Source organism: Pan paniscus, chromosome 3, assembly GCF_029289425.2.
Source record: "Pan paniscus chromosome 3, NHGRI_mPanPan1-v2.0_pri, whole genome shotgun sequence".
Taxonomy (NCBI): Eukaryota; Metazoa; Chordata; class Mammalia; order Primates; family Hominidae; genus Pan; species Pan paniscus.
This window is the reverse complement of record NC_073252.2, coordinates 163,016,551-163,037,459: the sequence shown is the minus strand read 5'-3', so window position 1 is coordinate 163,037,459 and position 20,909 is coordinate 163,016,551. Positions and strand designations below refer to the sequence as shown.

At 39.7% G+C, this 20,909-nt stretch overlaps 2 protein-coding genes across 5 annotated transcripts in view; one reads left to right on the top strand and one right to left on the bottom strand.

Annotated features, from left to right (window-relative positions):
- The window catches only part of KLHL2 (kelch like family member 2), a 115,564-nt gene that overhangs the window by 34,769 nt on the left and 59,886 nt on the right, over nucleotides 1-20,909 (bottom strand). The window lies entirely within an intron of this gene.
- GK3 (glycerol kinase 3) lies at nucleotides 8,803-18,386 on the top strand. The gene has a single exon (XM_008966127.4). It carries the CDS (start codon nucleotides 9,453-9,455, stop codon nucleotides 11,112-11,114), a length of 1,662 nt encoding a protein of 553 aa, XP_008964375.2. The 5' UTR covers nucleotides 8,803-9,452; the 3' UTR covers nucleotides 11,115-18,386.

The window sequence follows — 20,909 nt, the reverse complement described above, 5'->3', positions numbered from 1 at the left end:
TGGCAAAGTCACTCTAAGGCATGCATGGAAAATTCTATAGGAAGAAAGGCAAGAAGCCTAGTGCAGCTCACCTGTTATTTTATATGTTCTTGATGCCAATCATTATTAGTCTGTCTGGTGCTTAGTTCATGACATTAAATTCTCTTATATTACCACTAGTACTAATAAAAATGATGTAACATGAACATTCCTTCCCTGGCCTCAAGCCACAAAACCATGAGGATCAAAGTTAAAAAAAAAAAAAAAAAAAAAAGCAACAACCCTATTATGAAACAGTATGCTATTTCATACTGCTGGTGGGAGTATAAATCAGCACAATCTTTACAGAGAGCAATTTTGAAATCTCATCCTACAAATATACTTGACCACTCATGAAATGACACACTCTGAGTTATTCACTGTAGCACTGCTTTCAACAACTACAAAAGAGAGTTCATCAGTAGACACAAGTTTAAAACATAGTATATCCATACAATGGAATATTCTGCATCTGGAAAAATGAACAAGGAAGCTCATAATATGAAAAAAGCTTTAGGAAATACTGTTAGCTTAGAAAAGAAGCAGGACAGATGTGAGAATGCATTTTTTCAGTGGCTAGATTGTTTGTTCTATGAACCATGTGAATGGATTACTTATCCTCTCCTTGCAAGAAAACAAAACAAAACCGAGAAACTAATAATAGTGATTATCTTTAGAGGGGAGAGAAATGAGGAACAAGGGTGAAAGGATGACTCTTTCAATGTATACCTTTCAAATATTTTTAAATCCTCATGTATATGGTAAAATGATCTTTGACAAGAGTGCCAAGACCACTCAATGGGAAAAGAACAATCTCTTCAACAAATTGTGCTAGGAAAACTAGACATCCACATAGAAAAGAGTGAAGGTGGATCATATACGCCATACACAAAAATTAATTCAAAATGGACTAAGGATCTAAATGTAAGACTCAAAACTATAAAATTCCTAGAAGTAAACACATGGGGGAAAGTTTCGTGACACTGGATTTGTCAATGATTTCTTGGAAATGACACCAAAAGCTCAGGCAACGAAGACGAATGGGACTACATCAAAGTTAAAAGTTCAGTGCATCAAAGGACACAATAAAGAAAAAAGGCAACCTGTAGAAGAGAAGAAAATATTTGCAAGTCATGTATCTGACAAAGAGTTAATATCCAGAATATAAAAATATCTCCTACAACTCAACAACAACAAAAATCAAATAACCCAATTTAAAAATGAGCAAAGGACTGGAATAAACGTTTCTCCAAAGACGATATACAAATTGCCAATAAGCGTATGAATAGATGATAGATGTTCAACATCACTAATCATCAGAGAAAATACAACTCAAAACCACAATGAGATATTACCCCACACCCATTAGGGTGACTACTAACAAACAAACAAACAAACCAGAAAATAACAATTGTTGGCAAAGATGTGAAGATACTAGAAACCTTGTGCACTGTTGGTAAGATTATAAAATACTGCAACTATTATAAAAAAAAAAGCATGCAGGTTACTCGAAAAATTAAAAGTAGAACTACCGTATGATCCAACAATCCCACTTCGGTGTATATATCCAAAAGAATGGAAAGCAGGGTCTTGAAGACATATTTGTACACCCATGTTCACAGAAGCATGACTCACAATAGCAAGAGGCAGAAGCAGGTATCCACTGATTAATGAATGGATAAATGAAATTGGTATATACATACACTATATATACATACAATTCCTTAAAAAGGAAGGAAATCCTGTCACAATGCAACATGGATGAAGCTTGAGAACATTATGCTAAGTGTAGTGAGCCAGTCACAAAAATAAAAAAAAACTGTATGATTCCACTAATATGTGGTATCTAAAGGAGTCAAATTTATAGAAACAGGAAGTATAATAATACTTGCCAGGGACAGCGGAAAGTGGAAAAGACGAGTTGTTTAAAAGGTACAGAGTTTCAGTTTTGCAAAATGAAGACGTTCTAGAGATCTGTTTCACAATAAAGCAAGTACTTATACATGACACTACTGAGTGGAACACTTAAAATGGCTAAGGTGGTAAATTTCATGTTATATGTTCCTTAACACAAATATTTTTAAAAGTTTATAACCATTTGAAAACACTGGTGATGAAAATTAAAAAACAAAAATAAAAACAAAACAAGCAACTAGATCCAACTACTTTCCTTCCCCAGTGAGAAAGGAAGTGTTGCTATAGACAGTCAATGCATGTCACTGTCTTGACTTCAGTGGACAAATACCTGCTCTGCTAAAAAAGAAAGATCACTGGGTTAACATCCTTATGTTTGGCCGCTGTCCTACCTTGTCAGCCTCCACACCAGACTTCTCAAGAGCAGATCTCAATTCTGAAGCCTCTGCGTGCTGATGCACACTCACATCTTTATGTTATGGCATAGCCTCTGGCTCAATTTTACCTTGAAATAGTTCTTTGGAAGTCTTTTTCTTGGCATTAGTCCTTCTCAACCTCTCTGCTGATTTTAAGCTTAATGGCCTTCTCTACTGGTTAGGATTCTATATATTTTTCTACCTCTCTGACCACTGAATCTGCCTCCTTTACCTCCCTAAAACTAGGTATTACTATGGTCCTGCCTGCCTTCAGCCTCCTTTTGATTCTCCACTTGTTCTGTCTTAACTATCTAATGTATATTACTGTCCACAGTTATCTTTATTACCCTAATATTGTTGCTCCCAGATCCAACCTCTCCCCCAAACCCCAATGTTTGAATTTCTAGCTGTCTGTTAGTCTCCATATGAATATGATCTAATCATCATGGCTCTTTTAAACAAGACAGAGCCACCCATACACCATGAAACCAGTACCACATACAAGCAGTCCTCTAAAACCTTCACATTAATTACTACCTTGGGCCACTTACCTTGGCCTGTTTTGAGCTCTGTGGTCTGACTTTTCATCATTGTGCATTTTTCCACTGATGCTATGCTTCACTCTTTGGCCTGACACTTTGATAAAGATTCTCTATGTCTGTTGATATTCCTCTCAACATAAATCAAGTTCTTCCTCTGGCCAAGCTGTCTTTGGCTACTGTTAAACATCTTGCCCAATCTGAGAACCTTTAAATTGATACTGCACTTCACTGCTGGCTCTCCCTCAAGCAAACAAGATGAGGATATACCTACGTTTCAAACTGTTTCAGTGACCTCCTCCAGACACCTGCTGGACCTCCCGTGTTCCCTTTGTGTCCTAATGGCTTCACTCCGATTCCAAGGATGAATGAAGTCTTAGTCACAGTCATTTTTGCCTCCCTCCCTCTCTTATATTATGTGATTAAAAACATAAAATTTACCACCGTAACCATTTTTAAGTGTAAAGTTTAACAGTGTTAAGTATATCCACACTGGGCCAGGCATGGCGGCTCATGCCTGTAATCCCAGCACTTTGGTAGGCTGAGGCAGGTGGAACACCTGAGGTCAAAAGTTCGATACCAGCCTGGCCAACATGATGAAACCCCGTCTCTACTAAAAATACAAAAATTAGCCAGGAATGGTGGCGGGAACCTGTAATCCCAGCTACTTGGGAGGCTGAGGCAGGAGAATTGCTTGAACCCGGGAGGCAGAGGTTGCAGTGAGCCTAGATTGCACCACTGCACTCTAGCCTAGGAAACAAGAACGAAACTCCATCTCAAAAAAAGTAGTATATTCACACTGTTATGAAAAAGATCTAACATTTTCATCTTGCAAATATGAAATTCATTAAGTAACTACCCTTTCCCTCATCATCCCACTCTTTTTTAACCGCTAATGTGAATTATTTCATAAACCCTGTTAATTCTTTCTCAGTAATGCCATAAAAATCATAAGATTTAATGGTATAAGAGATCTGAAAGGTCACCTGACACAGCTTCTATAATATGTATTCGTAACCTCAAAAATTTTCACAATAAATGGTTATCTGGCTGTAGTTTACACACATCAACAGATGGCAAGACAGTCATATCATCCTTGAACACTGATAAGGTTTGGCTCTGTGTCCCCATCCAAATCTCATCTTGTAACTCCCATAATTCCCATGTGTTGTGGGAGGGACCTGGTGGGAGATGACTGAATTATGTGGGCAGGTCTTTCTCATGCTGTTCTCATGATAGTGAATGAGTCTCACAAGATCTGACGGTTTTAAAAATGGGAGTTTCCTTGCACAAGCTCTGTTTGCCTGCTGCCATCCATGTAAGATGTGACTTGCTTCTCCTTACATTCCACCATGATTGTGAGGCCTCCCCAGCCATGTGGAACTGTTAAGTCCAATAAACCTCTTTCTTTTGTAAAATGCCGAGTCTCAGATATGTCTTTATCAGCAGTGTGAAAATGAACCAGTACAGTAAATTGGTACCAGTAAAGTGGGGTGCTGCAGAAAAGATACCCAGAAATGCAGAAGCGACTTTGGAACTGAGTAACAGGCAGAGGTTGGAACAGTTTGGAGAGCTCAGAAGATGACAGAAAAATGTGAGAAAGTTTAGAAGTCCCTAGAGATTTGTTGAATGGCTTTGACAAAAATGCTGATAATGATATGGACAATGAAATCCACGCCGAGGTGGTGTCATATGGAGATGAGAAACTTGTTGGGAAATGGAGCAAAGGTGACTCTTGTTATGTTTTAGCAAAGAGACTGGCGGCATTTTGTCCCCGCCCTAGAGAACTGTGGAACTTTGAACTTGAGAGATATGATTTAGGGTATCTAGTGGAAGAAATTTCTAAGCAGCAAAGCATTCAAGAGGTGACTTAGGTACTGTTAAAGGCATTCAGTTTTGAAAGGGAAACAGAGCATAAAAGTTTGGAAAATTTGCAGCCTGACAATACAACAGAAAAGAAAATCCCATTTTCTCAGGCAAAATTCAAGACAGCTGCAGAAATCTGCATAAGTTACAAGGAGCTGACTGTTAATCACCAAGACAATGGGGAAAATGTCTCCAGGGCATGTCAGAGACCTTTGCAGCAGCCCCTTCCATCACAGGCCCAGAGGCGTAGGAGGAAAAAGTGGTTTCATAGGCCGGGCCCAGGATCCCTGTGCTGTGTGCAGCCTAAGGACACGGTGCCCTGTGTCCCAGCCACTCCAGCCGTGGCTGAAAGGGGCCAACATAGAGCTCAGGCCGTGGCCTCCAAGGGTGCAAGCCTCAAGCCTTGGCAGCTTCCACGTGGTGTTGAGCCTGTGAGTACACAGAAGTCAAGAATTGAGGTTTGGTAACCTCCACCTCGATTTCAGATGTATGAAAATGCCTGTATGCCCAGGCAGAAGTTTGCTGCACGGGCGGGGTCCTCATGGGGAACCTCTGCTAGGGCAGTGCAAAAGAGAAATGTGGGGTCAGTGCCCCCACACAGAATCCCTACTGGGGTACTGCCTAGTGGAGCTGTGAGAAGAGGGCCACCATCCTCCAGAACCCAGAATGGTATCACTGATAGCCTGCACCATGTGCCTGGAAAAGCCACAGACACTCAACACCAGCCCCTGAAGGCAGCCAGGAGGTAGGAGCTGCCCAAGACTGTGGGAACCTACATCTTGCATCAGTGTCACCTGGATGTGAGACATGGAGTCAAAGGAGATCATTCTGGAGCTTTAAGATTTGACTGTCCCACTGGATTTCAGACTTGCATGGGGCCAGTAGCCCCTTTGTTTTGGCCAATTTCTCCCATTTGGAATGGCTGTATTTACCCAATGCTTGTATCCCCATTGTATCTAAGAAGTAACTAACTTGCCTTTGATTTTACAGGCTCATAGGCAAAAGGGACTTGACTTGTCTGGGATGGGACTTTGGACTGTGGACCTCTGAGTTAATGCTGAAATGAGTTAAGACTTTGGGGGACTGTTGGGAAGGCATAATTGGTTTTGAAATGTGAGGATATGAGATTTGGGAGGGGCCAGAGGTGGAATGATATAGTTTGGTTCTGTGTCTCCACGAAATCTCATCTTGCAGCTCCCATAATTCCCATGTGTTGTGGGAGGGACCCAGTGGAAGATGACTGAATTATGGGGATGGGTCTTTCCCACGCTATTCTCGTGATAGTGAATAGGTATCATGAGATCTGATGGTTTTAAAAATGGGAGCTTCCTTGTACAAGCTCTCTTTGCCTGCTGCCATCCACATAAGATATGACTTGCTCCTCCTTGCCTTTCACCATGATTGTGAGGTCTCCCCAGCCATGTAGAACTGTTAAGTCCAATAAACCTTTCTTTTGTAAATTGCCCAGTCTCGGATATGTCTTTATCAGCAGCATGGAAATGGACTAATACAAACACTTACTATTAGAAGTTCTTCTGTACGTTGCTCTAAAATCTTTTTCACTCTTATTTTGTAACACTGATAATTCTGCCACCGCAATAAACAGAACAAGATTAATCTGTCTCTTATGAAATTCCTCAAAATCTTACAGAGAGCATTATATTTTCCCAAATTATCCTTCAATGGTCTGTACAGTCCTATGTACTTCAACCACTGCTTGCACAACATGATTTGGGGTCTTCATCATCACCCTGACTATAAATTCAGGGCTCTAGTGCATCAGTCTCTCTCAAAACACTGAACCGAAAAATAAACTCAATTTCATAGCTATGGTCTGATCTGGACAGAACAGAACGGATAATCACCTTACACCTTTCTGGACACGATTACATAATTGGTTCCCACTGAATATACCATCAACTAAAAGCCTAACATCTTTGCATCAGTTTGGTTAATATAAGCCTAACACAACACAGCCAAAGTGAAAAATTCTTCCGTTTCAGTGAATGAATTCTTTTTCATCCTACTGTATCTCAGTAAGGTACAGTAAAAATCAACAGCTACTGCACACTTGCTGTAAATATGCACACACTAAAATGTACCTACAAAGAATTTACCTAAAATGTAATGCTCAAAGGCAGGTCATCTCAGAGTTTAATCTGTTTCCTCTACTTATACTCAGAGTTAGTTCCCATATCTATGATCTTGCTTCATTCACCTCCCCTCTGTGTTCATTGCCCTAGTTCTAACGCTATTACCAACCTCAATTATTGCTTCCAAACCTTTCACCCACATACTGACAGGTCATTTTGTTTATGGATCATAGCTTGTGACATTAGTAATTTACCTTCAGTAGTTCACCACTGGCCACTGAATAAAGCCCAACATAGTTATACTGACATTTAATCATCAGTTGCTTCTCTCTAAACAAATACCATAACTGCAATAGGGCACAATTCCAGGTAGTAAAGACTATGCCATCAATATGCTATATACGTTAAACACATAAACTACACACACATAATATATAATATACATATGAATCCTTCCATATATGTATATGGAATATACATTCCATTCCTTCCATAATGAACATATATGCTCATTACTCTCTAAAGCAATTGAACTTTTCTGTTTCCCTCTAGGAAATAAAATAAGCTAATCATGAAATGAAAGACAGTCCCTAGAATTTGCCATACCAGGTCAACAGAGAGCATCAGGGCTGGGCGCGGTGGCTCACGCCTGTAATCCTAGCACTTTGGGAGGCTGAGGCGGGTGGATCACGAGGTCAGGAGATCGAGACCATCCTGGCTAACACAGTGAACCCCTATCTCTACTAAAAATACAAAAAATTAGCCAGGCGTGGTGGCAGGCGCCTGTAGTCCCAGCTACTCGGGAGGCTGAGGCAGGAGAATGGCGTGAACCCGGGAGGCAGCGCTCACAGTGAGCCGAGATCGCACCACTGCACTCCAGCCTGGGTGACAGAGCGAGACTCCATCTCAATAAAAAATGAAAAAAAAAAAAAAAAAAAAAAAGAGAGAGAGCGCATCAGGTTAGGACCCTCATCCCAAATAAGTGTAATAAAATCAACAATATAAGTCTCAAGTGTTATTTGTTCTGTTTTGTATCCTGTAAGAAGGTACAAAGTACCCTTTGTATTTGATTTCTAAACACCAAGCACCTTTTTGAACAAAATTAAAATGCCACGATGGGTCTCCACAATTCCTCTATACTCAATGCAAAGTCCCATTTGAGAAGTGAGGGCAAAAGTATGAATAACAATAGTCTCTGAGATCCACAAGCAGCTCATCCCTAACAGACAAAGTGTTTTTGGGAAAACAGAAATATCTCTGGTCTTCATTTTCCTAATTAATAAAATGAAAGTGTTAGACTAGATAACTGCTAAGATTTCCTATAACATTAATACTCTGTGATTCTTTGACTTTCAACACTATTAATCTTTAGGAGAAAAAAACCATGTATGTCTCCAGCAGTTCTATTAACATAAGGCAGTTTTAATGAAACCTGAAAACAGTTAACTCATGTAAGCTAGAAAAAATTCCTGTCAACAAGGCATAGCAGAGACTGCATGTAGTTTACTAAGGAATAAAGAGGACCATAATGAATGCATGAATATACAAATAATTAACTCTTTTAAGAAGCATCATTTGAGTTGGCATGACTTCAGCTAAAAAGTGCTGTGTATCAAGTGCTTTCACAGTTCTCCAATGGAAGAATCTTCTGTATCAGTAAATTAACATTGCAATAGACCCTTGAATAATCAGCATCTATTCTTTGGCATGCATATCCCATGTCTAAGGCTAGCAATACGATTATTAAAACCACTCACTCAACACAAATTTCTTTCAAGAGGGTGGCATTCAAATCATGAGCTTATTCTAACCGATGTTTATTCCAAGCAGTGATTCCTAGCCTAAATTATAGAAAGGTGGGCAAATGATTGAAGTAAATTTTCTGTAGAAGAAACTGTTATAAAAACTGGTTTTACAGAGAATAACGCATATTCCAAATACACTTAATTAGGGTGTGAGTTTATTGTTACTGGACTATAAAGTTAGATTATAAGCAAGGGTTAAATTGTATTGAGCCTGTTATCTATCACCCACAACAGTGTGGGCAATGCCAGGCACATAAAGAGGATAGCTTTGAAATGACTGACTACTGGGTCTAGGCTGAACGGCCAAGAGTTGGCTGGAAGAACAAGGGCCAAAGAGCACACAGATTTATGAAGAAATACAAGAGAATGAGAAGGCACACATCTAGTCCGAACCAAGGTAGGGACCCCAGAGTTCTAAATACCAGAAAGGTCCAACAGACCCTGGAACTGCAGTCTAAGGTGATGAATGGGTTTGTGGGGGGAAGATGATAGTCACAGGGAGCTATGAAAGAGTCTCACGTGAGCCAACAGTATAGATTCTGAAGGCGTTTATGGCAGGAGAAACAAAATACGCAGGGAAAGATAATCTCAGTGTTAAAGACAGATGTATGCCTGGAGGCCAAGAGAGAAAATGAGCTGCAGCGAGAACGCAGTAGCCTGCTAGCCAGCCAGTAAAGAAGTGAGGCTAGTTCAGCGGACTCGCGTGGCCTCGCTCTTTGGACTCGTCACCCGCCCCTCCCCCTCCCGCCGCCGTCACCCAGGAAACCGGCCGCAAACGCGGGCGGACCTGAAGCTGGTTTCATGGCAGCCTCAAAGAAGGCAGTTTTGGGGCCATTGGTGGGGGCAGTGGACCAGGGCACCAGTTCCACGCGCTTTTTGGTTTTCAATTCAAGAACAGCTGAACTACTTAGTCATCATCAAGTGGAAATAAAACAAGAGTTCCCAAGAGAAGGATGGGTGGAACAGGACCCTAAGGAAATTCTACATTCTGTCTATGAGTGTATAGAGAAAACATGTGAGAAACTTGGACAGCTCAATATTGGTATTTCCAACATAAAAGCTATTGGTGTCAGCAACCAGAGGGAAACCACCGTAGTCTGGGACAAGATAACTGGAGAGCCTCTCTACAATGCTGTGGTGTGGCTTGATCTAAGAACACAGTCTACCGTTGAGAGTCTTAGTAAAAGAATTCCAGGAAATAATAACTTTGTCAAGTCCAAGACAGGCCTTCCACTTAGCACTTACTTCAGTGCAGTGAAACTTCGCTGGCTCCTCGACAATGTGAGAAAAGTTCAAAAGGCCATTGAAGAAAAACGAGCTCTTTTTGGGACTATTGATTCATGGCTTATTTGGAGTTTGACAGGAGGCGTCAATGGAGGTGTCCACTGTACAGATGTAACAAATGCAAGTAGGACTATGCTTTTCAACATTCATTCTTTGGAATGGGATAAACAACTCTGTGAATTTTTTGGAATTCCAATGGAAATTCTTCCACATGTTCGGAGTTCTTCTGAGATCTATGGCCTAATGAAAGCGGGGGCCTTGGAAGGTGTGCCAATATCTGGGTGTTTAGGGGACCAGTCTGCTGCACTGGTGGGACAAATGTGCTTCCAGATTGGACAAGCCAAAAATACGTATGGAACAGGATGTTTCTTACTATGTAATACAGGCCATAAGTGTGTATTTTCTGATCATGGCCTTCTCACCACAGTGGCTTACAAACTTGGCAGAGACAAACCGGTATATTATGCTTTGGAAGGTTCTGTAGCTATAGCTGGTGCTGTTATTCGCTGGCTAAGAGACAATCTTGGAATTATAAAGACCTCAGAAGAAATTGAAAAACTTGCTAAAGAAGTAGGTACTTCTTATGGCTGCTACTTCGTCCCAGCATTTTCGGGGTTATATGCACCTTATTGGGAGCCCAGCGCAAGAGGGATAATCTGTGGACTCACTCAATTCACCAATAAATGCCATATTGCTTTTGCTGCATTAGAAGCTGTTTGTTTCCAAACTCGAGAGATTTTGGATGCCATGAATCGAGACTGTGGAATTCCACTCAGTCATTTGCAGGTTGATGGAGGAATGACCAGCAACAAAATTCTTATGCAGCTACAAGCAGACATTCTGTATATTCCAGTAGTGAAGCCCTTGATGCCCGAAACCACTGCACTGGGTGCTGCCATGGCGGCAGGGGCTGCAGAAGGAGTCGACGTATGGAGTCTTGAACCTGAGGATTTGTCCACCGTCACGATGGAGCGGTTTGAACCTCAGATTAATGCTGAGGAAAGTGAAATTCGTTATTCTACATGGAAGAAAGCCGTGATGAAGTCAATGGGTTGGGTTACAACTCAATCTCCAGAAGGTGGTGACCCTAGTGTCTTCTGTAGTCTGCCCTTGGGCTTTTTTATAGTGAGTAGCATGGCAATGTTAATCGGAGCAAGGTACATCTCAGGTATTCCATAAAACCTACCAACTCATGGATTCCCAAGATGCAAGCTTTTTACATAATGAAAGAACAACCCAGCAATTGTCTCTTAATGCGATGACACCATTCATAGACTTTTATTTTATTTATAAGCCACTTGCTGCGTGACCCTCCAAGTAGACCTGTGGCTTAAAATAAAGAAAATGCAGCAAAAAGAATGCTATAGAAATATTTGGTGTGTGTGTGTGTGTGTGTGTGTGTGTGTGTGTGTGTTTTTTTTAACATCCACAGTTAAGGTTGGGCCAGCTACCTTTGGGGCTGACCCCCTCCGTTGCCATAACATCCTGCTCCATTCCCTCTAAGATGTACGAAGAATTCAGATCCTCACCATTGGAATCTTCCATCAAACATACTCAAACACTACTGGAACAGGACTTGAGTCTTTGCATGACATATACTTGATTAAAAGGTTATTACTAACCTGTTAAAAATGAGCAACTCTTCGCTTTTAACAGATACCCCAAAAGTCTTCTTTTCTACATAGTAGAAGACGGAAACACCTTCACTGAATGTTTGAATAGAAATATCTACTAAATTATTAAAATAGACATTTAGTGTTCTCATAGCTTGGATATTTTTCTGAAAAGTATTTGCCAAAACTGAAATCCTTCCAATATTTTCCATGGTCCCACTAATTATAATGACTTTCTGTCTAGATCTTATAGGAAAGGATACTTTCTTTTTTCTTCCATCTTTCCTTTTTATATTTTTTACTTTGTATGTATAACATATATGCCTATATATTTTATACACTGAGGGTAGCCCATTTATAAATTAAGAGCACATTATATTCAGAAGGTTCTAACAGGGCTGGTCTTAAGTGAACCACTATGTATATAAATATGTTGGAAAACAGCTGTATACATTTTTGGGCAATGGTTATGCATAATATCTACCAGAATTTTTTTCTTAAACAGCCAACATTTAAAATTTATGTTTTATGTCCATAAAAGAAAATATACTTTATTGTGACTTCAACTATATTTCTTATCCCTTACATTTTTATTTAATTGTCTTAGCCTAAAAAAAGAAGAAACTGTGGAATACTACAGTAAATACTGTTTTCAAACACAAGCAATAATTCAAATAGTTTTCTTTTGAATTAATTTTAGACATATTTTGGATCCTATTGAGGGGATAAGAGGATGTCAAAAAAGTTAAATAAGTAGAAAAAAATATAGAAATAAAGGTAGGAATCTCTTTCAGTTCAAATGTTATCAATTGTTAATAAGAAATTGCTATCTGGGATGATAAAATTATCTCTGCTTAGTATCTTATTATAACTGAAAAAAGGTTTATCATTATAAATGCCTTCCAATGAAACCAAGAATTTCTCAAAATATTTAATGTCACATATTACAAGAAGTCACCTAATCTAGCTTCTTAACGTCAATTTTTAAAAATATCTTAAAATTACTTTGTTTTGTAGTAAACAGTGAAAAAAAAAAAAGTGAGGCTGATGGCAGTGAGAGCAATGGTCTGGAAGTGGTACCCTTCTACCTAGGTTCCCAGTGGGCTGTGGGGAGTGATCCCTTCGAGAAGTCTGCTCACGACATACAGGTTTGGGGGAAACACAAAGTTTCATTTATGACAAAGACAGAGGGGACACACATGAAAATACTTGCGCATATAAAAAAGTTTGATCATTTTATAGGCCTAGTGGAAAGGACAGAAGCTGGACAGTGAGGGGTGCCTGAACAGGCCTGGGTAAAGTAGTTACTACCGCCGGGGCCTGGGATATATAAACTAATAACAGAGTTAAGAGCCAAAGAATGGAAAATAAAATGAAAGCATATCAGTAACTGGAGGACTTCTTTTTTGTTGTTGTTATTGTTGAGATGGAGTCTCTCTGTTGCCCAGGCTACAGTGCAGTGGTGCGATCTCAGCTCATTGCAACCTCTGCCTCCTGAGTTAATATTATTCGCCTGCCTCAGCCTCCCAAATAGCTGGGACTACAGGCACATGCCACCACGCCTGGCTTTTTTTTTTTTGGTATTTTTAGTAGAGACCAGGTTTTACCATGTTGGCCAGGCTGGTCTCAAACTCCAGGCCTCAAGCAATCTGCCCATCTCAGCCTCCCAAAGTGCTGGGATTGCAGGTGTGGGCCACCATGCCCAGCTCTGAAGGAATTCTCCACAGGTAGTCCTGTTACTGAGGAATGCTGAGTGCTTACCAAGCCCAGAATTTCAGCTACAGCTCTAGCTTGAAAATGGTAGTCAGGCTGGGTGTGGTAGCTCATGCCTGTAATCCCGACTCTGGGAAGCCAAGGCAGGAGGACTGCTTAAGGCCAGGAGTTCGAGCACAGCCTGGGCAACACAGCAAGAGCCCGTCTCTATTTTAAAAAAGAAAAAGAAAATGATACCACAAACTTCCCCAAAGATCAGTTAGAACTAGTACTAAGTAGTTTCTCAAATTTTCAGTATGGGAAGTGGTGAGGTATAGGAATAACTAAAAATCTGTAACAATTTTTTTCCCCTTAAATGTGCTTGGCTATCAATAAGAAATGCTGAATAAAATTCATATTTCAAGTTATAATTAAAATCCAATTTCCAAAGAGTCTTTTGCAAGAACTATTAAAATGCATCTAAACCGATGAGTTCAATTTTTATCTCCTCTATATTTTTGGCCTGCAAAAAATGCTAAAAATAAAGGTGCTAATGATTTGAGAAATGGTTAAAATATAGATACCACCCAACAAACATGAGAAGAGTCCACAAACCAGCACTCTCTGAATAAGTTAGTACACTTGGGGTTAACTGAGAAAAATTTCATTTTTAGACATGATACAAAAAATAATTTCATACAGCTTTTTAAGCTAAAATAAAATAAAATAAAATAAATCTTTCAGGAGTGTAACGAAGGCTGACCATAGTCCAGAACACCATGCCTCAGCACATAGGCCATTTAACCTGGGTGGTCTGGTCACACTGAGCTGTCACTCCACGCCTTGGAGAAGCAGGGTGGTCAGTGCGACAGGCTGTCACTGCCAGCGCCACGCTGCTGAAGCCACGAGAGCATCTCAGGGTGAGCAGCATGGATTCCACATCCTCCCCTGCTCTCACTCTCTAACCTACCCATTTGGTTGCTCACATTTTTACTTTCCCTAAAGATACTGATGTTATTAAAAATAAGCATGAGTTCATGGAAGAGATCTCCATAGAACACTGTTAATTTTTTCATTATACCTGTACAATTTAATTTCATTATAATGTATTCTAGAAAGCTTGTTTCCAATGGGCAAGAGAAAGAAATGAAGCAGTTCTTATGTCCAGAATCTCCAGTGAGTTTTCAAAGGATAGAGAGTGCTCTTCCTTTTTTTTTTTTTTTTTTTGAGACGTAGTCTCACTCTGTCACCCAGGCTGGAGTGCAGTGGTGAGATCTCTGCTCACTGCAAGCTCCACCTCCCAGGTTCAGGCCATTCTCCTGCCTCAGCCTCCCGAATAGCTGGGACTACAGGCTCCTGCAACCACGCCTGGCTAATTGTTTGTATTTTTAGTAGAGACAGGGTTTCACCATGTTAGCCAGGATGATCTCGATCTCCTGACCTCATGATCTGCCTGCCTCGGCCTCCCAAAGTGCTGGGATTACAGGCGTGAGCCACTGCGCCCGGCCCGAGAGTGCTCTTCTTATGTGCAGTCACACCATGGACCAGACAATACCCCGAGGTCCTGCAGGCTTTCTCTCCTTATCCATCCTTTTTTCCCTCAGCTTCTTTCTCCTCCCTTCTGCTTTACATGTATATATGTATGTATGTATTGAGTCATCTATTGCTATTTATTTCTTCCCTTCCTTCTTTTCTTTCCTACCTAGAAAAGCCTGTCACAAGTCCTACTGCCTATGACAGGGAAAAGAAAAAGAAAAAGAAAAATATTAACTTTACTGCCACTGTGTCCTGTCACCCTCTTGGAGTTCTTCACAAGCTATGTGATTTGACTCGAAAGTAATTTGAAGGTTTGGGTAAATTTTCTGGACAAATAGAGTGCTTTAAAGACAAATCACCTAAACAACAATTATTTGTTTATGGTAGAAAAGGAGCTATAGACATCTTACTGCATGGACTCCTTATCTCCCCACTTCCTATTTGCTTAAAATGTCAACAACAATCAGATAGTTTCACTATGAGGAACAATTGTGTATTAGTCTGTTTTCATGCTGCTGATAAAGACATATGCAAGACTAGGCAATTTACAAAAGAAAGAGGTTTAATGGACTTATAGTTCCACGTGGCTGGGGAGGCCTTACAATGATGGTGGAAGGCAAGGAGGAGCAAGTCATGTCTTACATGGATGGCAGCAGGCAAAGAGAGAGAGCTTGTGCAGGGAAACTCCCATTTTTAAAACCATCAGATCTTGTGAGACTTACTGTCACAAGAACAGCAAAGGAAAGACCTGCCCCCCATGATTCAACTACTTCCCACTGGGTCCTTCCCACCACACATGGGAATTCAAGATGAGATCTGGGTGGGGACATAGCCAAACCATATCAAACTGTTTTATAGTATTATTCTGGATTATTTTGGAAAGTTTGTTGCAACTAGTTATCAATACACCAAAGATATGGAAATAGCTTCATTATACAAGCATGGTCTTTGTAATGGCATTTGTTTAAAATATAAGGATGAAATACATAGGTAAAGCATGACAATTGCTTCAAGATAATACAAGAGGATGTATAAAATTCCTCAAGCTGTAGACATGATTTGTGTACTTTTCTATATGTACATTAGACCTCAGTAAAATGTTTGCATATAAAAAAAAGGGAAGGGGAGTAACGAAGGTTATAATTAAAACAAAATTGTCCCTGAGTTGACAATTGTTGAAGTTGGATCATGAGTACTATTCTATTCTTGTACATGCTTGCAATTTTTCATAATGAAAGATGTTTTAAAATGTTACCTAAAACCTAAGAAACTCAAGCAAATACAAGATTCAGAAGCATGGTATAAAAGCAGTACATCCTTTAAAGCTAGATTCAGATGCAAAATATAGTGCATTAAAAACGAAGAATCAATGCTTCTTTATAATTTTACTGAAAGTGAATAATTTTTCATGAAAAATTCTTGGCATAATTACAAAGGAGGACTCTACAAACTAAGAAACAGAAGTGTTCTAATTCTGGTGGAAATTTTTTATATTTTGTAGTATACTAGAATAAATTTAAGATTTTAAATAAGAGAAAGATTTTTAAAAATCTAATGATGTCCTAAAAACACAGTAAATGAGTTGCTTCTGATATAAGCAAAACTAAGAGTTCTAGTACATCATATGAACTATGTTTGGATATCCTGTGCATTAATCCTACTTTATTCATTCTCTCCCCAGGCACTGACCCTCCTCTCCCCATTAGCAGTCAGTAACATTTATCAATCACTATAGAGAAAACTGGCAGCCCAGGAAAGATAAAAGGTTAAATAGTGATTGTTTCATGCAGCAAAAAATATCTAAAAATACAAAAGCTTTCTTGGTTTTCCTAATAGAAGTCACTTATAACAGGTGCATTAAGTCTAGCTGTTAATGGAATCTGAATTTAGAAGTAATATTTTCTACTTAGTTGAACAGAATTGCTTGCATTGGAATACACCAATAAATTCATATTTGTCTTTGGTTTTTCATAAAATGCTTCATTCTATTCAAAAGTGCTGCATGAATAGTGTTACACACTACAGGCATTCCCCAACTTACAGAAGGGTTGTGTTCTAAAAGCTCATCTGTAAATCGGCTTCCTAGAACTCAGATCACATTTTTTCACTGAAATAATTTTCTAAAGGGCAGTTAGGCCATCAGGCCACCCAACAGAAATCAATAAGGTCTAAATTTATTGGACCTACTGTGATTTAGTGAAGCACTGTGGTTTTTGTTTTTTCAACTAACCACTTTGAACCATTATTTATTTGTTAAATGAAATAGGGATTCTAGGACTACTACTCTCCAATGCTCTGTGCAGGCAGAGACACACATATATATACACACATGCATTCTCCCTTACCCAGATCTATGTACCAAAAGCTTCCTTACTCATCAGAGTAAGCACACTGAAGCAGTTTAGACAAAAGGCTCCTGCATTTGAAATCTGGGGAAGTTACAGTTCTAGAGCCTATTAAAGGAGCAGTGAACACAGAAGCTTCCACAGGAACTATTCCTATTGAGTCTCATAGATGCAAAGCAGAGTCTTGCAGGCAGTTGGTGGATTGTAACTTCTACCAGATTTATCTTCCAGAAATATAGTTTAAAAACAAATTAGCAACTTCCGTAAGTCCCAGACAGAGTAATCAGGCAAAAGAAAGAAATAAAGGGCATCCAAATTGGAAAAGAGAAAGTCAAACTATCTCTGTTTGCTGATGATATGATCTTACACCTAGAAAGCCCTAAAGACTCCTCCAAAAGGCGCCTAGCTTTGATAAATGAATTCAGTAAAGCCTCAGGTTACAAAATCAATGTACATAAATCAGTAGCACTGCTACACACGAACAATGACCAAGCTGAGAATCAAATTAAGAACTCAATCCCTTTTATAATAGCTACAAAATAAAATAAAATACTTAGGAATATATTTAACCAAGGAGGTGAAGAACTCTACAAGAAGAACTACAAAACACTGCTTAAAGAAATCATAGATGATACAAACAAATGGAAATACATCCCATGTTCACAGACTAGAAGAATCAACACCATGAAAATGACCATACTGTCCAAAGCAATCTACAGAGTCAATGCAATTCCTATCAAAATGCCATCACTCTTCACAGAATTATAAAAAAAAAAAATCCTAAAATGCATATGGAATTTTTTTAAAAAGGCCCAAATAGCCAATGTAATCCTAAGCAAAAAGAACAAATCTAGAGGCATGACATTACCTGACTTCAAATTATACTAATATAAGGGTATCATAACCAGAACAGTATGGCACTGGCATATAAGTAGATATGTAGACCAATGGAACAGAATAGAGAACCCAGAAATAAAGTAAATATTTACAAACAACTGATCTTCGACAAAGCATACAAAAACATAAACTGGGGAGAACAAAAGGGAGCAGGCAGCTTCTGCAGACTTAAATGTCCCTGTTTGACATCTCTGAAGAGGGCAGTGGTTCTCTCAGCATGGCGTTCGAGCTCCGAGAAGGGACAAACTGCCTCCTCAAGTGGGTCCCTGACCCCTGTGTAGCCTGACTGGGAGACACCTCCCAGTAGGGGATGACAGACACCTCAAACAGGTGGGTGCCCCTCTGGGATGAAGCTTCCAGAGGGAGGATCAGGCAGCAATATCTGCTGTTCTGCAGCCTTTGCTGGTGATACCCAGGCAAACAGGGTCTGAAGTGGACCTCAAGCAAACTCCAACAGACCTGCAGCTGAGGGGCCTGTTAGAAGGAAAACTAACAAACAGAAAGGAATGGCATCAGCATCAACAAAAAGGACATCCACACCAAAACCCCATCTGCAGGTCCCCAACATCAAAGACAAAAGGTAGTTAAAACCACAAAGATGGGGAGAAACCAGAGCAGAAAAGGTGAAAATTCCAAAAACCAGAGCATCTCTTCTCCTTCAAAGGATCGCAGCTCCTCGGCAGCAAGGGAACAAAACTGGATGGAGAATGAGTTTGCCAAATTGACAGAAGTAGGCTTCAGAAGGCTGGTAATAACAAACTTCTCTGAGCTAAAGGAGCATGTTCTAACCCATCACAAGAAAGCTAAAAACCTTGAAAAAAGGTTAGACGAATGGCTAACTAGAATAAACAGTGTAGAGAAGACCTTAAATGACCTGATGGAGCTGAAAACCACAGCAAGAGAACTTTGTGACTCATGCACGAGCGTCAATAGCCAATTCGACCAAGTGGAAGAAAGGATATCACTGATTGAAGATCAGATTAATGAAATAAAGCAAGAAGACAAGATTAGAGAAAAAAGAGTGAAAAGAAATGAACAAAGCCTCCAAGAAATATGCGATTATGTGAAAAGACCAAATATACGTTTGATTGGTGTACCGGAGAGTTATGGGGAGAATGGAACCAAGTTAGAAAACACTCTTCAGGATATTATCCAGGAGAACTTCCCTAACCTAGCAAGGCAGGCCAACATTCAAATTCAGGAAATACAGAGAACACCACAAAGACAAAGATAATCCTCAAGAAGAGCAACCCCAAGACACATAATTGTCAGATTCACCAAGGTTGAAATGAAGGAAAAAATGTTAAGGGCAGCCAGAGAGAAAGGTCGGGTTACCCACAAAGGGAAGCCCATCAGACTAACAGCAGATTTCTCGGCAGAAACCCTACAAGTCAGAAGAGAGTGGAGCCAATATTCGACATTCTTAAAGAAAAGGATTTTCAACCCAGAATTTCATATCCAGCCAAACTCAGCTTCATAAGTAAAGGAGAAATAAAATCCTTTACAGACAAGCAAATGCCGAGAGAATTTGTCACCACCAGGCCTGCCTTACAAGAGAGCTCCTGAAGGAAGCACTAAACATGGAAAGGAATAACCGGTACCAGCCACTGCAAAAACATGCCAAATTGTAAAGACCATGGATGCTATGAAGAAACTGCATCAATTAACAGGCAAAATAACCAGCTAACATCATAATGACGGGATCAAATTCAAACATAACAATATTAACCTTAAATGTAAATGGGCTAAATGCCCCAGTTAAAAGACACAGGCTGGTAAATTGGATAAAGAGTCAAGACCCATCAGTGTGCTGCATTCACGAGACCCATCTCACATGCAAAGACACACACAGGCTCAAAATAAAGGGATGGAGGAAGATCTACCAAGCAAATGGAAAACAAAAAAAAAGCAGGGGTTGCAATCTAGTCTCTGATAAAACAGACTTTAAACCAACAAAGATCAAAAGAGACAAAGAAGGCCATTACATAATGGTAAAGGGATCAATTCAACAAGAATAGCTAACTATCCTAAATATATATGTACCCAATACAGGAGCACCCAGATTCATAAAGCAAGTCCTTAGAGACCTAAAAAGAGACTTAGACTCCCACACAATAATAATGGGAGACTTTAACACCCCACTGTCAATATTAGACAGATCAACGAGACAGAAGGTTAATAACAAGGATATCCAGGACTTGAACTCAGCTCTGGACCAAGCAGACCTAATAGACATCTACAGAACTCTCCACCCCAAATCAACAGAATATACATTCTTCTCAGCACCACATCGCACTTATTCTAAAATTGACCACATAATTGGAAGTAAAGCACTCCTCAGCATATGTAGAAGAACAGAAATCACAACAAACTGTCTCTCAGACCACAGTGCAATCAAATTAGAACTCAGGATTAAGAAATTCACTCAAAACCGCACAGCTACATGGAAACTGAACAACCTGCTCCTGAATGACTACTGGGTACACAACGAAATGAAGGCAGAAATAAAGATGTTCTTTGAAGTCACTGAGAACGAAGACAGAATGTACCAGAATCACTGGGACACATTTAAAGCAGTGTGTAGCGGGAAATTTACAGTGCTAAATGCCCACAAGAGAAAGCAGAAAAGATCTAAAATCAACACCCTAACATCACAATTAAAAGAACTAGAGAAGCAAGAGCAAACACATTCAAAAGCTAGCCGAAGACAAGAAATAACTAAGATCAGAGCAGAACTGAAGGAGACAGAGACACAAAAAACCCTTCAAAAAATCAATGAATCCAGGAGGTGGTTTTTTAAAAAAATCAACAAAATTGATAGACTGCTAGCAAGACTAATAAAGAAGAAAAGAGAGAAGAATCAAATAGATGCAATAAAAAAATGATAACGG